The sequence below is a fragment of the Condylura cristata genome, unplaced genomic scaffold (genome assembly GCF_000260355.1).
Source record: "Condylura cristata isolate star-nosed mole 26May11 unplaced genomic scaffold, ConCri1.0 scaffold00002, whole genome shotgun sequence".
Taxonomy (NCBI): Eukaryota; Metazoa; Chordata; class Mammalia; order Eulipotyphla; family Talpidae; genus Condylura; species Condylura cristata.
Window position 1 is genome coordinate 73,121,633 of NW_004567103.1, and position 20,659 is coordinate 73,142,291.

A 20,659-nucleotide genomic window follows, 5' to 3' on the forward strand; every position below is an offset into this window, starting at 1 on the left:
TTGAAGTTTGGGATTGTAATGCCTCCATTTTGATTTTTCTTAGACATGAGGGTTTTGGCTATTCGAGGTTTTTTGTTGTTCCATATGAATCTCATAGAAGTATCTTAATGTTTACTTCTTTAATATAATACAGTGAAAGTATCTATGTAAATTATGTTAACAGTTGTGTTGAGATGGAGGTGTGAAATTATGTTTGAAATTCTTCATAAGGTTTCCCTAGAAATTTATAAAATTGAATACAGAACAGATATTTAGCCACATGGTTAATTTGAGCAAATAAATATTTTTTTAGGCTTTTCAAATAAAGGTATTTTTTAGATGTAATCTTATCAAATTGAAAGGCAATTCAGAATATTTTTATGGTGAATGTGTATGTCAAAAGTCTGCATTTGATAGAATGGTTTATAATATGTCAGTGTTTGGTGTTGGTTTTTGAAAGAGAGCCATTCTCGTTGTCTGTTACAGGTTCGAATTCAAGAGACACAAGCTGAGCTCCCTCGAGGGAGTATTCCCCGAAGTTTGGAAGTGATCTTGAGAGCTGAAGCTGTGGAGTCAGCTCAAGCTGGTGACAAGTGTGACTTTACAGGGACACTGATTGTTGTGCCTGACGTCTCTAAGCTAAGCACTCCTGGTTGGTGTTCTTTGGCTCACATTTAACAAATGTCAGTTACTTAAATGAACTGCAGAGCTTCTGACTTTTCAAACTTCCTTATCTTATTGACTGCCAATGAGACAGTGAACAAGGAAGTGTGATGAAAGTAAAGACAAAGTGATTTTGCTACAAAAGATGTAGTGTTCCCAAAATTTTTAAAAACTAAATGAAATCTGGACTTATGATTTCATTTATTTGAACGATTTTTATTCTCATCACCTTCAATATTTTTAGCTGTGACATAACCTATCATTCAATCTTTTAGGAGCGCGTGCAGAAACTAATTCCCGTGTCAGTGGTGTTGATGGCTATGAAACTGAAGGCATTCGGGGTCTCCGGGCACTTGGTGTTAGAGACCTTTCATACAGGCTGGTCTTTCTTGCCTGCTGTGTTGAACCAACAAACCCGAGGGTGAGTCATCTTAATAGAATGGCAAATCTTCAGAAAGTGTTCCCCTGAGGCTATTGCTAAGTTGAAGACTTATGAACACCTGAGTTATCTATTCAGTATTGAAGGAGTCATCAATTCTGAAATTGACCTTACAGACTTTTGTTTGTTGTGAAGTTCCTTTTTTTTCTCATTGAGTGTTATTTAATATTTTCTTCTTTACCTCTCAGTTTGGAGGGAAAGAACTCAGAGATGAAGAACAGACAGCTGAGAGTATTAAGAACCAAATGACTGTGAAGGAGTGGGAAAAAGTGTTTGAAATGAGTCAAGATAAAAATCTATACCACAATCTTTGTACTAGCCTTTTCCCTACTATACATGGTAAGAATTCTACCCATTTGTGGCATAAATTTTAAATTAAATAAATGATTATGAAGTAGCAGTAAGTGGTTTCTTAAGAGATAAGAAGTTTTAGTAGGCTTAGAAGAGATCTTAAAAAGTCATTTACAAAAGGACAGTTATTACATGATTCCATTTATATGAGGTACCAAGAATATAAATTCAGAGGTGCAAAGTAGAGGTTAGTGAGGAGGTAACGTCACCAGTTACTGATTTTAATGAATAGTTTCTTTTTAAGGTGATTAAGAGTTCTAGAAATAGATAATGGCAATGATTATAAAACATAGTAAATATACTTAATTTCACTGAACTCTTAAAATGGTGAATTTTGGACGTCGTAACTTATTTTCTTATATGAAAAAAAATCAGGGCCTCCCTGGAGGCTAGAATTTAGTCAGTGCTATCAAGCTATTAGCAGCCACTGCAGCATGAGTTTGATCCCCGACCATGGAGCTAACCCCAATGGCATGGCAGACCTCTCCTGTCTTTCCCACTGTTTCCCTCAGCAGTGTATTTCAGTAGATCTGTATGTTCTGCTCCCCACTCTGTCGCTGGTGAGTCCTCCCATACCCCACAACTCTGGCCTATCTATCTCTTAGTTCTTGCATGCATAAACAAAAATAAATCTTAACAAAAAAAATCTTTTCTGACCATATGGTAAAACTGCACTTAACTATATTCTAGTATGCCGGGTATTTTTAAAAGTTCAGAGGCAGTTTCATAATGTTTCAGTCATTTAAAACTAACTTTAGCTAGATACTTCATCAATGAAATTATACTAGAATTTTTTTTTTTAAGATTTACTTACGTGGGCCCTCCCTGGTGGTGCAGTGGGCTAAAGCACAGCACAGTTCTGCAAGCTAGCTGCAGCTGCTTTAGTGTAAGTTCAATCCCCAGGTCCAGAGGTGATCCAAATGGCCAGGAGACCTCTCCTGTCATGCTCATTGCTCCCCTCAGCAGTGTACGTCAGTCATTCTGCCTGTCCTGCTCCCCACTCTGTCGCTGGTGAGTCCTCTCACCAGCACTGCATCTCTGGCCTGTACCCCAATTCTGTATGCATAAATAAATAAATCTTAAAAAAACAAAAAAGGTTTATTTACGCAGAGAACTGGGCTGTAGGCCAGAGATGTAGGGGTGGGGTTGTGGGGGGGTAAGACAAAAGTGGTGGGCAGAATTACTTAAATACCCTGGTAAAAGGAACAGTGAATGAAACAGGAGAGGTCTGCTGCCCCAAATATGGATTAGCTCCCTGGCTTGGGGATTGGACTCAAGCCATCTCCCAAGCGGTGATAGCACTGAGACTTAACCACTGTGCCACCAGGGAGGACTCTAGGATTATTTTAAAATCTTGATGGTACTCTCTCTTAAAATGAGTTGGTATCAGAACTTTTTGCTACTTTGCTCCCCCTATGCATAAATCTGTTGCTTCCTAAGATATTCTACTGCTTAATGACTTAAAGTAACAAGCAATAATAGGCTATGGATCAGAAATTTGAGAGCTTTAACTGGTGGCAAGCACTAGTTCAACCTTTGGTTGTAGCCTAGATATCAGCTGGAGACTTCACTGGGGCTAGGATAGCCACTTCATGGGAATCCATACAGCTTATCTGTTAGAACTGGTTGTAAGCCAGAAGTTTTACTTCCATGCCACATGAATCTCTTCCATAGGCCTGTTTCAGTGACCTCACAGTACAACAACTTGCTTCCCCTGGAGCATGAGAGTCAGGGCAAAGCATGTAGGAAGCAAAATGCCTTTCGTGACCTAGTCTTAGAAATTATACCCCTTCAGGGCCCTCCCTAGTGGCGCAATGGGTTAAGACATAGCACTGCAAGCTAGCCACAGTGGCCTCAGTTAGAGTTGGATCCCTGATCCCAGAGGTGAATTGACATGGCGCATCAGACCTCTCCTATCTCAACCAGCTGCTCCCTTCAGCAGTGTACTTCATTGATCTGCCTACTCTGCTCCCCACTCTGTCTCTAGTGAATCCTTTCATGGTCCCTGCCCCTCTGGCCTATACCCCAGTTCTGTATGCAAAAATAAATAAACCTTTTTCAAAGATTTATTTTAAAAAAAGGCTCAGGGGTAGTGAGAGGCTTCACCAGAGACAGAGTGGGGAACAGAACAGGCAGATCGATGAAGTACACTGCTGAGGGGAGCAGCAGGCGCGTCAGGAGAGGTCTGCCACACCATTTGGTCAACTCCCGGGCAGGCGGGAATCGAACTCATGCGGAAACAGCTTTAGATTCTCAGTGCTGTGCTTTAACCCGCTGCGCCACCAGGGAGGGCCTAAATAAACCTTAAAAAAAAAAAAAAAATACCCCTTCACTTCCACAATATACTGTTTGTTAGTAGTAAGTCACTAAAGTCTGATCACATTTAATACATCCTCCATCTGGAAATGAGAAATGTCAGAATTTTGGACTACTTAAAGACTTTGATGTTGTCCTTAATGCTATAAAACACCTTTGTTTCAAAGGTTATGAGTCAGAGAAGTTTTGCTAATGGAATTTTTTTTAACTTTCTCCATTTCAAGAGTAGTTAACACTTTGTTGGTGTGGAAGTCAAAAAAAAAGTTAATAATTAGATCAGGAAAATAACACATTTCTAAAAATCCAGGGTTGTTTTTAAGTGCATATTTCCTTCTTAATTTATAAATAGTTCTAAGAAACATCTATACACTGCTTTCAGCATCTTGTCTAATTTGTGTTAGCCTATATTTATTCAGTACTTGTCAGTGAGGTGATACAAAAGGAGGAAGCCATGAACCATTTCCTCCAAAAGAACTAGAAAATATAAAAGGCTGTGGTAGAAACAGTTTATTTTTGGGAAGAGATATTTGAAGATTATGGCATCAGCAAAGACTGTGTGTGCAAATTAGGGTTTATAGACAAGATAAAGGTCTTAGAATTAAGTACTCAATTCTGTAAAATTTTTGTTACAGGTGTAGAGACATTGGGATAGTGGTTAAGATCGAGAATCAAAATTAGAACCAGTATTTTTACTGCAATCATAGGCTTTGCTTCATCTGTCTCTGCTCTTTTGGTTGGTGAATATGCCTTTGTAATTTCCTGTGAAACTGTCTACCGTTTTGTTGAAAATAACTTTGGTTTTCATTCTAGGCAATGATGAAGTAAAACGGGGTGTCCTTCTTATGCTTTTTGGTGGTGTTCCAAAGACAACCGGAGAAGGAACCTCTCTTCGAGGGGACATAAATGTTTGCATTGTTGGTGACCCAAGTACAGCTAAGAGTCAGTTTCTCAAGTAAGTCTTCGTCTGAGAGTTCCAGACTTTTATGTTATCAAGTTAGTGTGCCTTTACTAGAACAGGAGTATAAGTTATGATTGTGGTGAATATAAAGCATTGAGTGATTAAATATACATTTATTTAATAGCTGTAGTCATGCTACAGTGTTTGGGAGTAGAGAAAAATTGCTTGTAATTCTGATCACACACAGCTCTTTCTATAAAAGTCTTTTAATATATGAACATGTATTTTAATCAGTATAAATCACAGCATACCATTTTTAACTTTACCATAATTGATTTTTCTGGAGTACTTCATGTAAATAGAATCATATGGTATTTGTCCTTTGTAACTGGTTTATTATACTTGGTGTAATATAAGCAAGGGTTATCCATGTTTTAGATTACCTCAGAATTGCCTTCCATTTTAAAAATAAATAATACTTCACTGTATGTATTTATCATATTTTGTCTATCCATTCTTCAATTTGGGTTTCCACCCTTTGGGACATTATGATTAGTAATTGCCCTGAACATTGATGTGCAAGTATCTTTTTTAAGTCTCTGCTTTCAGTCTCTGCTTTCTTTTTTTTTAAGATTTATTTATTTGTGCATATAGAACTGGGGTACAGGCCAGAGGTTCAGGGGCAGTGAGAGGATTCCCCCGGAGACAGTGAGGAGCAGAACAGGTAGATGGACGAAGTACACTGCTGAGGGGAGCAGCGGGCAGGTCAGGAGAGCTATGCTGTGCCATGTGGATCACCTCCAGGGCAGGAATCAAACTCAGCTGAAGTGGTTTAGCTTCTTAGTGCTGTGCTTTAACCTGCTGAGCCACCAGGGAAGGTCCTGCTTTCAGTCTTTTAATAGAGCTTTTACATTTAGGTTTTGGCCCATTTCAGTTAATTTCTAAATATGATGTGAAGTAAATGTTTTTGACTTCATGATTTTGCATATGGATAGCCTGGATAGCCAGTACAGTGTACAACATTAAGACTATTCCTTTGTCCCACTGAATTGTTCTGGCACTCTTGTTAAAAATTAGTATATAAGGGTCTTTTTCTGGACTCTGATTTATATTCCACTCAATGCTGTTTATTCTTAGGCTAATATGATACTATCTTGATTAATATGACTTTGTAGTGAGTTATAAAGTCAAGAGTGTGTTGTCCAACTCTTACTTTTCTCAGTTGTTTTGGCTATTCTGGGTTCCTTGAGTTTCCATTAAATTTAGTAGATGGCTTACTGTTCTCTGCAAAGAAGTCAGCTGTAACATTAGTAAGGATTGCATTGAATCATTAGGTCAATTTGAGATGATTTGGCTTTTCAACAGTTTTTTTGTAGTTTCCAGGGTACAGGTTGGAACTTTTGTTAAATTTATTGCTGAATACAATTTTTTTTTAAGATTTAGTTATTTATGTATACAAGAACTGGGGTGTAGGCCAGAGGTATGGGGGCTAAGGGGTGAAAGAGAGAGGATTCACCAGAGATAGTGGGGAACAGAATAGACGTACTGAAATACACTGCTGAGAGGAGTAGTAGGAGAGACAGAAGAGGTCTGCAATGCCTTATGGGTTAGTTCCCTTCCCTAGCCAGCCAGGAATCAAGCTCTTGCTGCAGTCGGTGGCAATAGCTTGATAACACAGTCTTTAAAACCCTTTTCCTCCAGGGCTATTAAAAGATACATGCCATAAATTGACTAGAAAGCCTTATTTATTTCCTTTGAGTTTTTAAATGACTTAATTACTTCCCTGTCAAGTGGAAGATGAAATTCATACAAAATAAAAACATAAACTTTAAAAGAAGTTTAAACGCTGTCAGCTGATTTTCCTGGACAGGATGCTTTGTAGTCCTATGTTAATGAATATGATAACCCTGAACAGGCATGTGGAGGAGTTCAGCCCCAGAGCCGTCTACACCAGTGGTAAAGCATCCAGTGCTGCTGGCTTAACAGCAGCTGTTGTTCGAGATGAAGAATCTCATGAGTTTGTCATTGAGGCTGGAGCTCTGATGCTCGCTGACAATGTAAGAACATTTTATACTCTTGGATATAAAGAAAGTAAATTATCTACTTCCCTGACTGTAAACACATATATAAGTTTTTATTTTAAAAGTTGTGATTTTTTAAAGCATTTAATATATCATAGTTGTGTTAACTTAGAATTCAACTGGGATTATCATCAGTAATCAGCACATTATGAGCTTCTCTAAAAAGTATTACCTACCTTGGCATGTATGGTTGTGTGAATTGTACTTCTCAGCATTCTCTTCTACCATGACAACTCTGTGACTATTGCATTTCACATGTATTTGACGACAGTCAACCAGAGCTGTAAATGCATGTAAGTTGTAGACATACGTGCTTACGAACATCTTGTTCCAACTTTACCTTTCACTTCCCCATCCTGAATCACTGCTGGGGTGACCCAGGACATTTTTACTGAGATTTACATAAGGTTTTGATGAATAAAAATACAAAAAGTAGCCTTACTGTTAGTTTAAAATTAGTCAAAGCATATGATTCCTGCTAACTAGATACATTGAACTATCTTACTGTAGCTTTGGGAATTAGGATTATTTATTTATCTTACCTTAGAGAATGGAATGGTCTTTATAATAGAAAACTAAGTTTACCTGTCATTTGACTTCTAAAAGGCAGTTTCTTAAGCTAGATTCTTTTGGTTGCAGGGTGTGTGTTGTATTGATGAATTTGATAAGATGGATGTGCGGGATCAAGTTGCTATTCATGAAGCTATGGAACAACAGACCATCTCTATCACTAAAGCAGGAGTGAAGGTATGTGTGTCCACATTCTGCTCTACTGTATTTTGCTATACCCTGTGGATTAATGCAACTAAGGATGTTCACCTGGATGAAATGTATTTCTTCAGCTATAATTCTGAAGGTTATTATTAACTCTGATTACAGGCGCTCTTTAGGTTATTGTGAAATTGTGTTGTGAGGCAGAAAATGAAAGATAATACTGATGAAGTAAGCATTTCATTTCCCAGAATTTCCACAAAACTTCTGTATACTTTGATTAAAACCTACTTCCAACTGTACCAAAAATAAACTCAAGAGTATTCAACTAAAAGTGCAGTATTATAACCAACACAAGAGAGAAACTAAGCTTTTTAAATAAAACTAACACATTCAGTGGGTCTACCATACAACCCAGTATTGGGTAGATACTCTTAGGTATCTACCAAAAAACACAGATAGACTAATTTGAAGGGAAACTTGCACTCCTATATTCTTTGCAGCATCATTTACAATAGCAAGTTACAGTTACAAAGTATGGAGAGAAACCAAGTGTCCTTCAACAGACAGGTAGATCAAGAAGATGTGGTGTATATACACAATGAAATACTAGGCAGCAATCGAAAAAAATAAATAAATTCTTGCCTTTTGCAGCAACATGAGTGGAACTGAAAGGGGTATATAGCAAAGTAAATCAGAAGGGAAAAGACATTATCAGATGATATTACTTATATGTAGAATATGGAGAAACCAGACAAAAGGTCAGATAAAGGCAAACTCAAAAAATATCCCTTGAAAGGGGACTAAGAGCTGAAAGATTTAGAAGGGGAGGGGCAAGCACAAAGTTGGGAAGGAACCTAGTGGCTGGTAGGGCTTTTTCAGTACTAAAATTTCTGTTTAGTTATGCCCCTCTCAGAGCATATATTTTGTTCCTTGTTCATTTAACACCATAATTTGATTTTATCAATTTTTTTTTAACCAGTCCATATTAGATCCATTTTGTTTTGTTGTTGTTGTTGTTTTCATTATTCCATGATTTTTAATTGTATGTATCCCAGTTTGGTTTGTTGACTCATAGAGTGACTCTTGGGTCATTTCCAGCCTTTTTGTATTACAAACCATATTGAGTAAACATTCTTCATGCACATCTTCTTGTACCTGATTGCAAGATAAATTCTTAACTAGTAAACTGCTAGTTTTAATAGGTGTGCACAGTATACTACCGCTGTCATATGGGAATCCCACTTGCTAGATTACTTTAATCTTTATGATTCAGTAGCTGAGAATGATATTTTAATATTTTATCTGTACTTAGTTAGGAATAGTACTGAGCATTTTGTGGTGTTTATTGGCCAGTAAACTTGTCATGATTCTTTCCTTTGTGGTTAGGCCACTTTGAATGCCAGGACATCCATTTTGGCGGCAGCAAACCCAGTCAGTGGACATTATGACAGATCAAAATCATTGAAACAGAATATAAATTTGTCAGCTCCCATCATGTCTCGATTTGATCTCTTCTTTATACTTGTGGATGAATGTAACGAGGTAACTACATAAGCTCTTAGCTTCCTTTGTTATATCCAACATGAGTCAGTGAGACAAGGCTAGCAGGTGTACTCCTAAACCACCGGTGCGTTGTGTTTATATTGACCTCCTCGTTTCTCTCCATGTGACAGTTGTGTTAAGGAACTTCCAGTAATTTTTATTGTTGCTGTTCTTAATTCTCAACAGTAAAAAGTAAACATTGCAGTTAACTGCAAGCCATTTTAAGATTTTTATAAGAATTTTTGTGGTTGGTTTTCTTTGATGTTTTTGTTTAGTAAACTTGAAAAAAAAAAACCATTCAGATACCAGGGGAATTCCAATCCTTTTCCTTTTTTTTTTTTTAAATTGTGTCATTTGTTTTCTTATCAGCTTATTGAGTATTTATCAGCTTTAAGATTGGGTATAAAAATTAGAATTTATGTGGAATTAGCATATTTGTTATTTGTACTTACACTTAAATGATTAACAGCATTGCACAACTCACATGTGACCCAGGATATTCTATAAAAACTAATGTTGCAATTAAAAAATAATAAATAAATAAATAAATAAATAAATAAATAAATAAATAAATAAATGCTCAAGATGTGAAAAAATTATTTCTACTTATTCATATTATAAATATTTTGCTGAGTGCTATTAAAAAAGTTAAATTGTTTTTTGAGGGTAGAATCTAAAATAGGTTAAAGGTTTGTAAATTTTTAAGGTTTAGAATCAAGATAAGTTGCAAAATATCTTCCAGAAACAGCCGTAGAGGAGCAAAAAAAAAAAAACTAATGTTGCAGACTGCTTTCAATTGCTGAGCATAGAGGCGTCTATATTATATTAGGTATAGTACATATTTCGTAGCTTACAGCAAAATTAAATGTTTAAATGAAAGCTATTGTATTACATGAATGTTTGGAGGGATTTCCTTTTTGGTGATTTGGTTTCTTTACCTTTACAAATTCATTTATATGTACCCTCGACCCCCAATAGTTGGGAGTTGACAGGGGCCCATATAATTCAGTTTGTATATGACTGTTTAAAATCCTTTTTTTTTTTTTTTTTTTTAAGATTTATTTATTTATCCATACAGAATTAGGGTACAGACCAGAGGTGTGAGGATTGAGAGGATTCACCAGAGACAGAGGGGAGAACAGAACGGGCAGATCACTGAAATATACTGCTGAGGGGAGCAGCTGGTGGGATCAGAGACGTCTGCCATACCATGTGGGTCACCTCCCTGGCTGGGAATCAAATTCATGCTGCAGTGGCAGTGGATAGCTCCATAGTGCTGTGCTTTAATCTGCTGCACCACCATGGAGGGCCCTTCTTAAAATGTTTTTTAATGTTTAGGTTGGAGATAATTTCAACTTAAAAGTTACCAGAAATGTAAATCATAAAACACCTATATATACCCTTTATTCCATTCACATAGTTAACATTTGCTTCATCATTTGCTGGCATCTGTGTTTTTCTTATGTATCATTTTAGAGTAAATTGCATATTTTTTAGTATTTTTTTAGTGTTAATCACAGTTCTGTGATGATTTTATCCATATATTCACAAGTGCAATATACTGTATTGTCTAGTAGACCTTGAAAACTTACACTGCTCATTTCATGGCTCCATTATTTACTGTAATGTTTGGCAAGTTACTTAGCCTCTCTGTAACTCAGTGTCCTCATCTGCAAAATGGAGATGATACCTACCAAATACAGTTTCTGTGAGGGCTTGCATAAGTTGATATTTTCTAGACACAGTTAAGACAGCCATACCTGGAATGTACTGAGTGCTATAGAAATCTTAGCTCTGTGTGCCCTCCCTTGTAGTGCAACAAGTTGAAGTGCGGCACTGCAAGCAAGCAGCAGCCGCTTCAGTACAAGTTCAATCCCCACCCCTGGAGGTGATCTACATGGCACAGCAGACCTCTTCTGCTCCCCCACTTTGTCTCTGGTGAATCCTCTCACAGCCTCTGCACCTTTGGCCTGCACCCCAGTTCTGTATGCATAAATAAAATCTTTAAAAAAAAAAAAAAAAGAAAGAAATCTTAGCTCTGCAGCTGTTACTAAAGTCAGGTAATTCCTGAAATAATATGCTTAGATAAGGGCAAAGATAAGCATTTAAACTTTTGGTTTTAAATGAAACTGATACCAAACTCCTTAGAAACTTGGTACCTGTTCAAACATTTTTCGGTGGCATATTAGAACTTGTTTTGGGGTATAATTTTGTAATGCCTAGGATAATCAGGGGTGGACATTGTTAAGACTTACAAAGTGGTTTTTTTTGTTTTGAATTAGGTTACAGATTATGCTATTGCCAGGCGTATAGTAGACTTGCATTCAAGAATTGAGGATTCTATTGATCGTGTGTATTCCCTTGATGATATCAGGAGGTATCTTCTCTTTGCAAGACAGTTTAAACCCAAGGTAATGAGCCTATTTGTATTGGAATAAACCATGTGGGAGTATTGAAATGACAAATAAAAGGACTATATGAAAATTAACTGAACTTATACTTATGGGTTATTTTTCTTATTTTCCAGAAGTTTGCTTCTTCAAATAAAGTTGAGACAGGAATTTTTTTTTAATCTGATTAATTCCATTTGATAGTAATTAATGTAGGTTATTGGACTTTTTTTTTTAAAAAATAACCCTGTAAAATGCATCTCTTTTGTTTGTATTTCTTCGAATACAAAAAGAAAAAAAATGTTTGGATTCTATTTAAGAATAGAAGCTTAAATTTAAGCTTATTCCCATTGTCTGGTTTGTTGCCTTTACTTCATTCTCTATGATAAGGGAATGATTCTCATTACCCCAACAGAAACATAGTCATCCAAAACTAAGGTTTATGAGTCAGTTTTGTGTGGAAAAACATTTCTTTTCCACCACTCTCCATCCCGCTGTAACCTTGGAACACTTCCTTGATTTGCTGAGTTCCTTGCTCTGGAAAATTGAGGATTCTTTAGTATGCCTTACTGTAAGGTAGCTATTGTGTTTTTTATTTTTCCCAAAGACATCAGGAATGAGTTAACTAAGACTCAAGAATAACCTAAGCATTTTTTTTCCCCTAAGCATTATTTTTAAATGAGCTTTTACATCTTGGGCATAAAAGGCTTTACATCCTCTTCCATTGCTTTTAGCTTGTGATCCATGTTTAGCCTACTAATTGGTTATTTGTTAAATATTAAGCCTCCTGTCTTCCTGTTCATAATACATGGAATTCACAGGCTTCATATTAATTTTTTTTAAGACATGTCAGTATTAATTCCTTGTCATTGGCTTCAAAGTTTGACCCTCTAAGTTCATCAGAGTATCTCCATACAGAAGGCTTTTAAACTTATATTAGATCCCATCAGGTGAAATGTCATAACTTTCATGATCTGAAACAGATTTCTAAAGAGTCAGAAGATTTCATTGTGGAACAGTATAAACGTCTCCGCCAGAGGGATGGTTCTGGAGTAACTAAGTCTTCATGGAGGATTACAGTGCGACAGCTTGAGAGTATGATCCGGCTCTCTGAAGCAATGGCTCGGATGCACTGCTGTGATGAGGTACCAAAGTCACATTAACATACGGGGAAGAAATACTGAATTGTTGATTTATGAGCATGTTTTTGTCTTTGGTGTAGAACATATTAGCATTTAACTACAGATCTGTTTTATGTAGTTTTTGTGTAGTCATATGATAACATGAGCCTGGGGTTTCTCACTTTAGGAAGGTTCCTACCAAGTATTTGTTGAGAGTAGTAGCAGTTTGATTGTAGCTGAATATATGCGAGACTCGGTGAGATCATTTTGTCCTCATTTCCTAAATCATTTCTTTGTTGACTAAAATTTGGTTTCTTCTCAAGAAAAATTTATGAGAAAAGAGTTAATGAAAATGTTATGTTAGACATGGTTATTTGTAGCCTGAATCTGAATGACAACTAGCTTTGATGTGTACAATCTTTGACTCAAAACTTTTTTTGCTAATTTTCCTACCACAACCTGACAATAACTGCTGCTGTGAAAAATTTGAGGACAACCCTTGATTTTTAATTTTCTCATAAATAGCTTAATCTCTTATTTCCAAACTCATTATTTTTACTGACTAAATTGACTCAAGGGTATGTCTTGATACTTATTGCCTTAAATTACTTAAAATTTCTTTAAAGGTGGTGTTAAATAATGTATTATTATTACAAAAATTTTATTTTGTATTTTGTGTCCAGAAATTTTTTTAAAGGGTTGATGGTTTTCACTGTTGTTATGACACTCACCTGCTCAGACATACTTGGTTATTTATATATAAAAGGCTTTAAAAGCAGTCGCACCCCTCCCCCCAATGTGGACAATATATAACTTTTCTTTTAAATAAGTTTTTGTTTTAAACAAAATATACAGAAGAGTGCACAAATCATAAGAATAGTACAGCTTATTTTTCAAGGACCACACCTTTGTTACCTATACCCCAGTCAAGAAAAGGAACTAACATTTGCAGATCTTCCCTTTGTACTTCTTTCCCTACTACTACTCTACTCTGAGGATAACAGACACTACCTTTTTTTTTTTATTGGCTAGATATTACTATATAAGCATACTTCTGCTGCTGGTTATTTTGTTATTTTCACCTTTTTTTCCTCCAAGTTGGAATTAAAAGGTGTAAAATTTGTCACTATAATCAGTTTTAAATATACAGTTCAGTCGTGTTATAGTTGATATTGTAAAACAGATCACTAGAACTTTTTCATCTTGCAAAGCTAAAGCATTACCCATTTGACCAGTGTCTGCTTTGGTAGCCAATATTCTGCTTCCTAGTTTCACTACGGTATATACTTCTGGAGTAGAAAGCATGGTAGATGCCTTTTTGTAACTGCTAATTCTTGTAATGCCCTTAAGGTTCATCCATGTTGTAGTATGTGGCAGGATTTCCTTCTTTGCAAGATTAAGTAATGCTCATTGTTCATAAATACTACATTTTGTTTATCCATCTATCCAAAAATGGGCATTTGAGTTACATGCACCTCTTGACTGTTATGTGTAATGTGGCAGTGAAATGGGTGTTCTTTATGATTTGCTCGTATTTTGTCCCATTCTGTAGATGGTCTTTTTATTCTCTTTTGCCTTTGATGCTCAGGAGTTTTTTAATTGGCTGTAATTTGTCAGTTCCCTTTAGTTGCATGCAGTTTTGATGTCATATCCCAATTCATTATTCTGAAGCATTTCCCATTGTTTGATAAGTGTTATATAGTATTAGGTCTTTGATTTATTTTTAGTTAACTTTATCCTTTTGTATATGTGCACATTGTGATTTGGAAGCCACCTCAGGGCTTCTAAAAGCCCTTGTATTTCCTAAATGTTAAGGTTGTTTAAAATTGTCTCTAGTTATGATAATGAGGTATTTGAAAAATTTTGAGGAGGGGATGGAGAGAAGGAGATAATTGTGTACTATGTTGGAGGACTTGGGTGCCTTGGTGATAGATGTGGTGGTTGTGACACACACTTGAAGAGATGAGATCCTGTATTTCTAAATTGTGTGTCGTATACCATGTTACTTTAATGAAAACGTGTACATGTTGTGTGTGTTTTCCCTTGTGTCTAGTTTCTTTCATGCAACATTAACACTACAAGATACCCAGGTATGTGTAGCAATTCATAGATTTTCTTTGTTCTGTAACGTTCTGTCTCTGACTATATTTTCAGTATTTTTTAACCACCACTGACCTTGGTGGATGTTTGTTTTCCAGTCTGGACCCTAATGGAATATACTTGTCTTTGGTCTGTATGACATATGTATGTGTTTAGATTTCTGTTGGGTACATATTAGGAGTGGAATTGTGTCATAGGTTGTATGTATGTTTAGTAAAACTGTCAATTTTTCATAGTGGTAGATTTTATTCCCATCAAGAATGAAAGAAAATTGTTCTTCTTTCTAACACTTGATTGTCATGATTCTAGTGCTAATATGTTAGATTTATGGTTCTATCTTATGTGAGAGGGAGGGTGAAAAAACTGATTTACAGATTTATCACATCTTGATGGCTTTAGGTCCAGCCTAAACATGTGAAGGAAGCTTTCAGATTACTGAATAAATCAATTATCCGTGTAGAAACACCTGATGTCAATTTAGAACAAGAAGAGGAGGCCCAGATGGAAGTAGATGAGAACCCAGATGGCATCAATGGTGAGATTGTGTTTCATTTGACTGCTCTAGAGTTAGGGACCAAAATGATCTCTGAGATGTCATGGTAAAAGTGCAGTAATTGATAGTTAGGAAGTCTGTGTAGCAGAAAAGAAAAAGTGGATATTGAATTGTATTAATTTTTTACAAGTTCAGTGGTGGTTAAAAAATACTGAAAGACTGAAAGAAAATACTGCAAGATGGTGATAATGGTCTTAATTCCAATCTTAACTTGATTTGTTTTATTTGGTCCTTAAATACATTTTCTTTACTACATTAAAATGTAAATAACAGAAATTCTATTTATATTACAAATTTTTAGATCATGAAGTTCATATTTCACTCCTCCCCTTTCTACACAAATTATTGTTTTTATTACTAGCATTTGTAAGTTTACTCCTAAATTAATTAATTAATAGTTTTAACTGTGCTTGTTTTGAATTAGTATTAAAATGTAAGCAGTCCATTTATAAACATTTGATGGAGTTTGGGAGGTACACAGACATTCAGATGGTTCATGTTTCACAGGTCATGCTGACAGCCCTGCTCCTGTGAATGGGATCAATGGCCACAGTGAGGATATGAATCAAGATTCTGTTCCAAAAGCTTCCCTAAGACTGGGCTTCTCTGAATACTGCCGAATCTCTAACCTTATTGTGCTCCACCTCCGAAAGATGGAAGAAGGTGAGGTTACATACTGTTGTTTATATGCTTAGTCATTTTACATGAGCTATTATTTGTATGACCCAATTCTGATTGCTAAAGATTGTGTTGCTCTCTCAGAGAGATAGTAAATTGTTAGTCTCTCATTGGTAAAAGAAATCAATGGAATATCAGCATACCTGCCAGCCTGGACATTTCTCCACAAGTTTACTGTTAGATTTATAGCTCATTTTTGCTAGTGTCCTTTACTTATTTTGATACCCTTGAAGCATAACTTGGTCTCTGGCACTATAAAAAGCCTTTAGCAAATGTTTTTATAGTTGCAAAATCACTTTCTTACAGTGGCTTTATTTAAAACAGATACACTCCTAGGGTATTTATATTTCATAGGTAAGCAACTGAACTTGACTATATTAACACACATAGATTACCAAACTATATATTTATATATATATATATATTTCTTTTTTTTCTCTTTAGGTAAAATATGCTATCTGGATTTTAGTACTAGCCTACTTACCACCCTTAACTGCTTTACCATGCAAATAGTTGAACTTTAAACTTTAATTTGAGGGTTAACCACCATCAGGTAGTTACTTTTTTAAAGTTCCAACATGCTAGTTTCCTGACATATTCTCTCATCACTGCATTTGATTGCAATGGAAAAAGAGAACATGAAGGGATTATTACAATTTCCTAAAGATTTAAACCCTACAGGTCTCAGCCTTCATTTCCCTTGGAACTATCTGCCAGAGAGGAAGGAGAGAAAACAGCAATAGAAAAATTCAAATGTTTTTGTGTTTACATTACATAGCATTGTCTTTCTCATGCAGTGAAGTTTTTTAAATATGGCAGACAGGATTGGATCCTGCATCCCACAAATAAATTATACTAGGTCTTTCTTAAAACAAGGGACAAAAATCATTGTTTACTTGCCAAAACAGTTTATCAGTACTGAGTGTTTAGGTAGACAGTTGTTCTAGCACAGAGAGCACCAATGAACCAAAGAAGTCACATGACCAAAAACATTTGAACAAACTACTGTCAAAATAAAATGTTCAAAGGCATTATTATAAAACTAGAATTTCCCTATTTTAGTTTCTAATTGTATTACAGTTTCTAGAACTAAGACTAAAGAGAGTTCTCTTTTCTGTACTTTATGTCTCTGATAGAATATTATCCAGCCTCCAAACTTTTCTTGTAAATTTAGTGTCTTCAGAAGCAAACATTTCCTTTGGTATAGACATATTTTACTGGAATAAATTAGTAATTTTAAGTGAACTCCCATGGATTTCACTTCTCAGTTGACTATAATTCCATGAAACCTTCTTTTCAAAAAGGAGAAAATATTTTTAAGTTTTGCTTGCTACTGCTTCATTCCTAATAGCTTTCAGTGGCTATTGGCAAACATTGTCTTAGGTGACAAAGCATAAGAAAATAAAATAATCTGTGTACTTTGAAACCTTAATAGCTTTAAGTAAGCTTGTTTCTTATAATCTGTTTGTTAGCTGTTGCTTTTCAGGATAAACTAAAGCATACTTTAATACAAGTAATCTGACGGGTAATTTCAGCCTCATGGTAAAACATTGCAAATCTTATTTCAGCGGCTGTACTTTCTAACTGGTTGATGGTTCTCTAATCTGTGGGTTATATTGTATATGCAAACCCCAAGGATTGGCACTTTGCTAGGAGGATTACTTAAAATGTGCTGTTTTGTTGCAGAAGAGGATGAGTCTGCATTAAAGAGGAGCGAGCTTGTTAACTGGTACTTGAAGGAAATTGAATCGGAAATAGATTCTGAAGAGGAACTTATAAATAAAAAGAGAATAATAGAGAAAGTCATTCATCGACTCACCCACTATGTATGTACAGAACTACACTTGCTTTGGTATTAATGAGGGAGGGAGCTCATACTTCATCTAAGTAGATTCATTAGAAATTTGTTAATTTTAAATCATTGTGGTGTAATTAGAATTACAAGTGGTAAAGTGAAGGAAAATTAACAGTAGTTCGTTTTCATTGATTTCCACTGCTAAAACAAATAGAACTTAAGTAAAATCTGGAAAGGTGTTTGTAATTCTCATCAGCTATATGTACTTTGACCATACCTTACCCCCATCGAATGTCCTATTTTCTGTATTTCATCTTTTTCATATCCTTACCTCCTATGTTACCTAACGTACGATCTCTTGGTCTATCCCTGTAAACACTTCTTTATTTTCTACTTTATTTCCTCCTAGCTTTACTTCTTTACTTGCTGGCAAAACCTCAGCCTTCAGTAAAGCTTTTTTTTTTTTTTTCCTGTATCTATATCCAAAGAATTAAACTTCTAGAAAATAACATATAATAAAATCATAACCTCTAACTTCAAATGGAGAGTTCTTAATTTCTGTCTTAGTAACTTAGTATACCAGCACTGCCGAATGCTATTACCTTTTCTCAGATTTATCATTTTCTCACTCAAAGAACAATTACATACCTTCTTTCTACTCAGATTATGTATGGTCATTCTCATTATACAACCAAGCAATAGTATGTGTTCTCTTAGTTTCTGAGACACCATATTGCCCTGTATCTTACATCATTGGTTATTTCCTCATAGTATTTACCTGAATCTTTCTCTTATCACTTTTTCAATTATTTATTTATTTATTCATACAAGAACTGGGGTGTAGGCCATAGGTGTGGAGGGTTGGTGAGAAGATTCACCAGAGACAGCGGGGAAGAGACAGGCAGATCTACTGAAACATACTGCTGAGGGGAACAATGGAAAAGACAAAGAGAGGCACCATGTGGGTTAGTTCCCTGGCCAGGGCTCAAACTCAGGCCACAGTGACTGGCAATAGCTTGATAGTGCTGAGACTTCAACCCCTGAGATACCAGAGAGACCTTTTCTTTTTAATTTATTTGTGTAGGACAGAGGTGGGGAAGCAGGGGTACAAAAGAGAAGTCACCAGCGACAGAGTGGGGAGCAGAACAGGCAGATCCATTGAAATACACAGCTAAGGGGAATGTGGGTGAGACAGGAGAGGTCTGCTACACCATGAGGGTTAGCTTCCTGGCCAGGTATGAACTCATGCTGTAGTGGCTGCTAATAGCTTCATAGTGCTAAAAACTTAACCCTTGCATCACCAGGGAGACCCCCTCTCTTACCATTTTTCTTGCTCTGCAAACCCCTTTGCTATTTACATTTAAAATCCTTACCTTAAATGATCTCCTTTGGTTCTATGAATTTAAACCCATTCAACTGATGATTCCCAGATTTATAGCTTCAACTCTCACTTCATACCTCTAGATAAATATAGCCATCTGCCTACTTGCAAACTAATAGACATCTCTCACATACTGTGTTCAAAAACTGTTCTTTTGTTTCCCCTTGGATTGTCATTTACTCGGTTACTTTAGGCTAAACACCTTAGAATCATCCTTGATTTTACTTTACCTCATAACTCCATTTAACAGCAGATCCTGTTATTTCTACCTTCAGTATGAATATTCTCTGTTCTCTTCTCACCACATCCGTAGCTACCCAAGTCACTATCCCTGAACTGCCCCCCTTCGTATTGTCTCTGTCCAGCAGCTGGAAATACTTTTTAACAATCACATTGTCTTTGTGCTCTACCTTGCAGTCCTCACATTTAGGATAGTCTCGGCCATAGCTTGCAAAACCCTACACAGTCAAGCTCCATCTACTTCATTTCTTAGCACTCTTCCCCTTTCCCATTCCATTTAATGATACTGTCATTGTTGCTGCTCCTTCAACACACTAAAATTAAGTCCTTTGCACTTCCTCTATGTCTGTTTCCCAGATCTCCTCCAATATACCTTCTCAAAGTGATTTTTCTTGCCATGTCTAGAAATAGCCCCCTGCTCACCCCATGAGCTTGTTTTGTCTTTCTTCATAGTGTTTATAATTACAGTGTTATCTTTATGCAGGTGTTTTGTTGTCTTGTTAGAATGCAAATACCATAAGGGCAGGGACTTCATTTTTCTCACCATTGCCTCCCCAAGATCAAATACTTGTTGCAGGATTTGATTTTTCTATTCATATAGCAGAAATGTAGTGGTCCTTCCATTCACTTCATATTGCACACTATATAAACAAAGGCTTCAAATCAGACTTGTTTACCTGTGGGAATAGTTGACTATTACTACAGTTATATGTTGGGAGATGGTTGTAGTGAGAACAGCTGCTTTTATCAGATTTTAACAAATATTAATATGTAAGAAAATAAAGTTGAACAAAAGTAGAATGTGCTCAACATTGCCTTTCCGTTACTGAGTAATATGCTTATCCTAAGCCACTCCTTATTCCACCTGGATTTAGCAAAGGTAAAATAACCCATGTAAGAAGTCCATATTTGGAAATAGTGAAATTAACAGTGAAATTAGTTAATTTTAAGTTTGACTCACTACCTGAATTAACTCACTACAAAAGACTAGAGAATTCATGCCATACTAATCAAATGTACTTCCTTTGAGAATGCAGTAGTACATGCTGTGAGGTATTCAAATATTCAGTCCCTCTTAGTCACTGGTGCTTATACTGTGGGACTTCACTACCATCCTAGGATCAAATCACTACTTCCGAATTCCTCTGTGGGTTTGGCTTTTCATTGGGGACATTTTAAACTGGCTTATAGGTTGGTATGGTACTTCACAAATTTGACATGTTACTTTTTTTTTAATAGCTCGGTGAAGTTTTTTCCATATTATCTTTATATTCTACTTGTAACTAAATTATGAATGGATAATATATAAAATAGTACAGTTGCCAGCAGTTAAAAATTAACAAAATGTTGTGAAATGAAGCACTTATCAGTGATAGATAATCATTATTTTCAGAGGGTTTAACAAAATTTTGTAATCT

The 20,659-nt window shown here is 35.9% G+C and overlaps 1 protein-coding gene across 1 annotated transcript in view; it reads left to right on the forward strand.

Annotated features, from left to right (window-relative positions):
* Nucleotides 1-20,659, forward strand: part of MCM6 (minichromosome maintenance complex component 6) — a 29,925-nt gene that overhangs the window by 7,958 nt on the left and 1,308 nt on the right. Inside the window, exons 5-16 of the mRNA XM_004674691.2 lie at nt 466-631; nt 918-1,063; nt 1,270-1,420; nt 4,559-4,700; nt 6,562-6,703; nt 7,367-7,474; nt 8,828-8,983; nt 11,266-11,394; nt 12,357-12,518; nt 14,994-15,129; nt 15,655-15,810; nt 17,512-17,651. Of these exons, the coding sequence (XP_004674748.1) occupies nt 466-631; nt 918-1,063; nt 1,270-1,420; nt 4,559-4,700; nt 6,562-6,703; nt 7,367-7,474; nt 8,828-8,983; nt 11,266-11,394; nt 12,357-12,518; nt 14,994-15,129; nt 15,655-15,810; nt 17,512-17,651 (1,734 nt within the window). The remainder of the gene's footprint in view (nt 1-465; nt 632-917; nt 1,064-1,269; nt 1,421-4,558; nt 4,701-6,561; nt 6,704-7,366; nt 7,475-8,827; nt 8,984-11,265; nt 11,395-12,356; nt 12,519-14,993; nt 15,130-15,654; nt 15,811-17,511; nt 17,652-20,659) is intronic.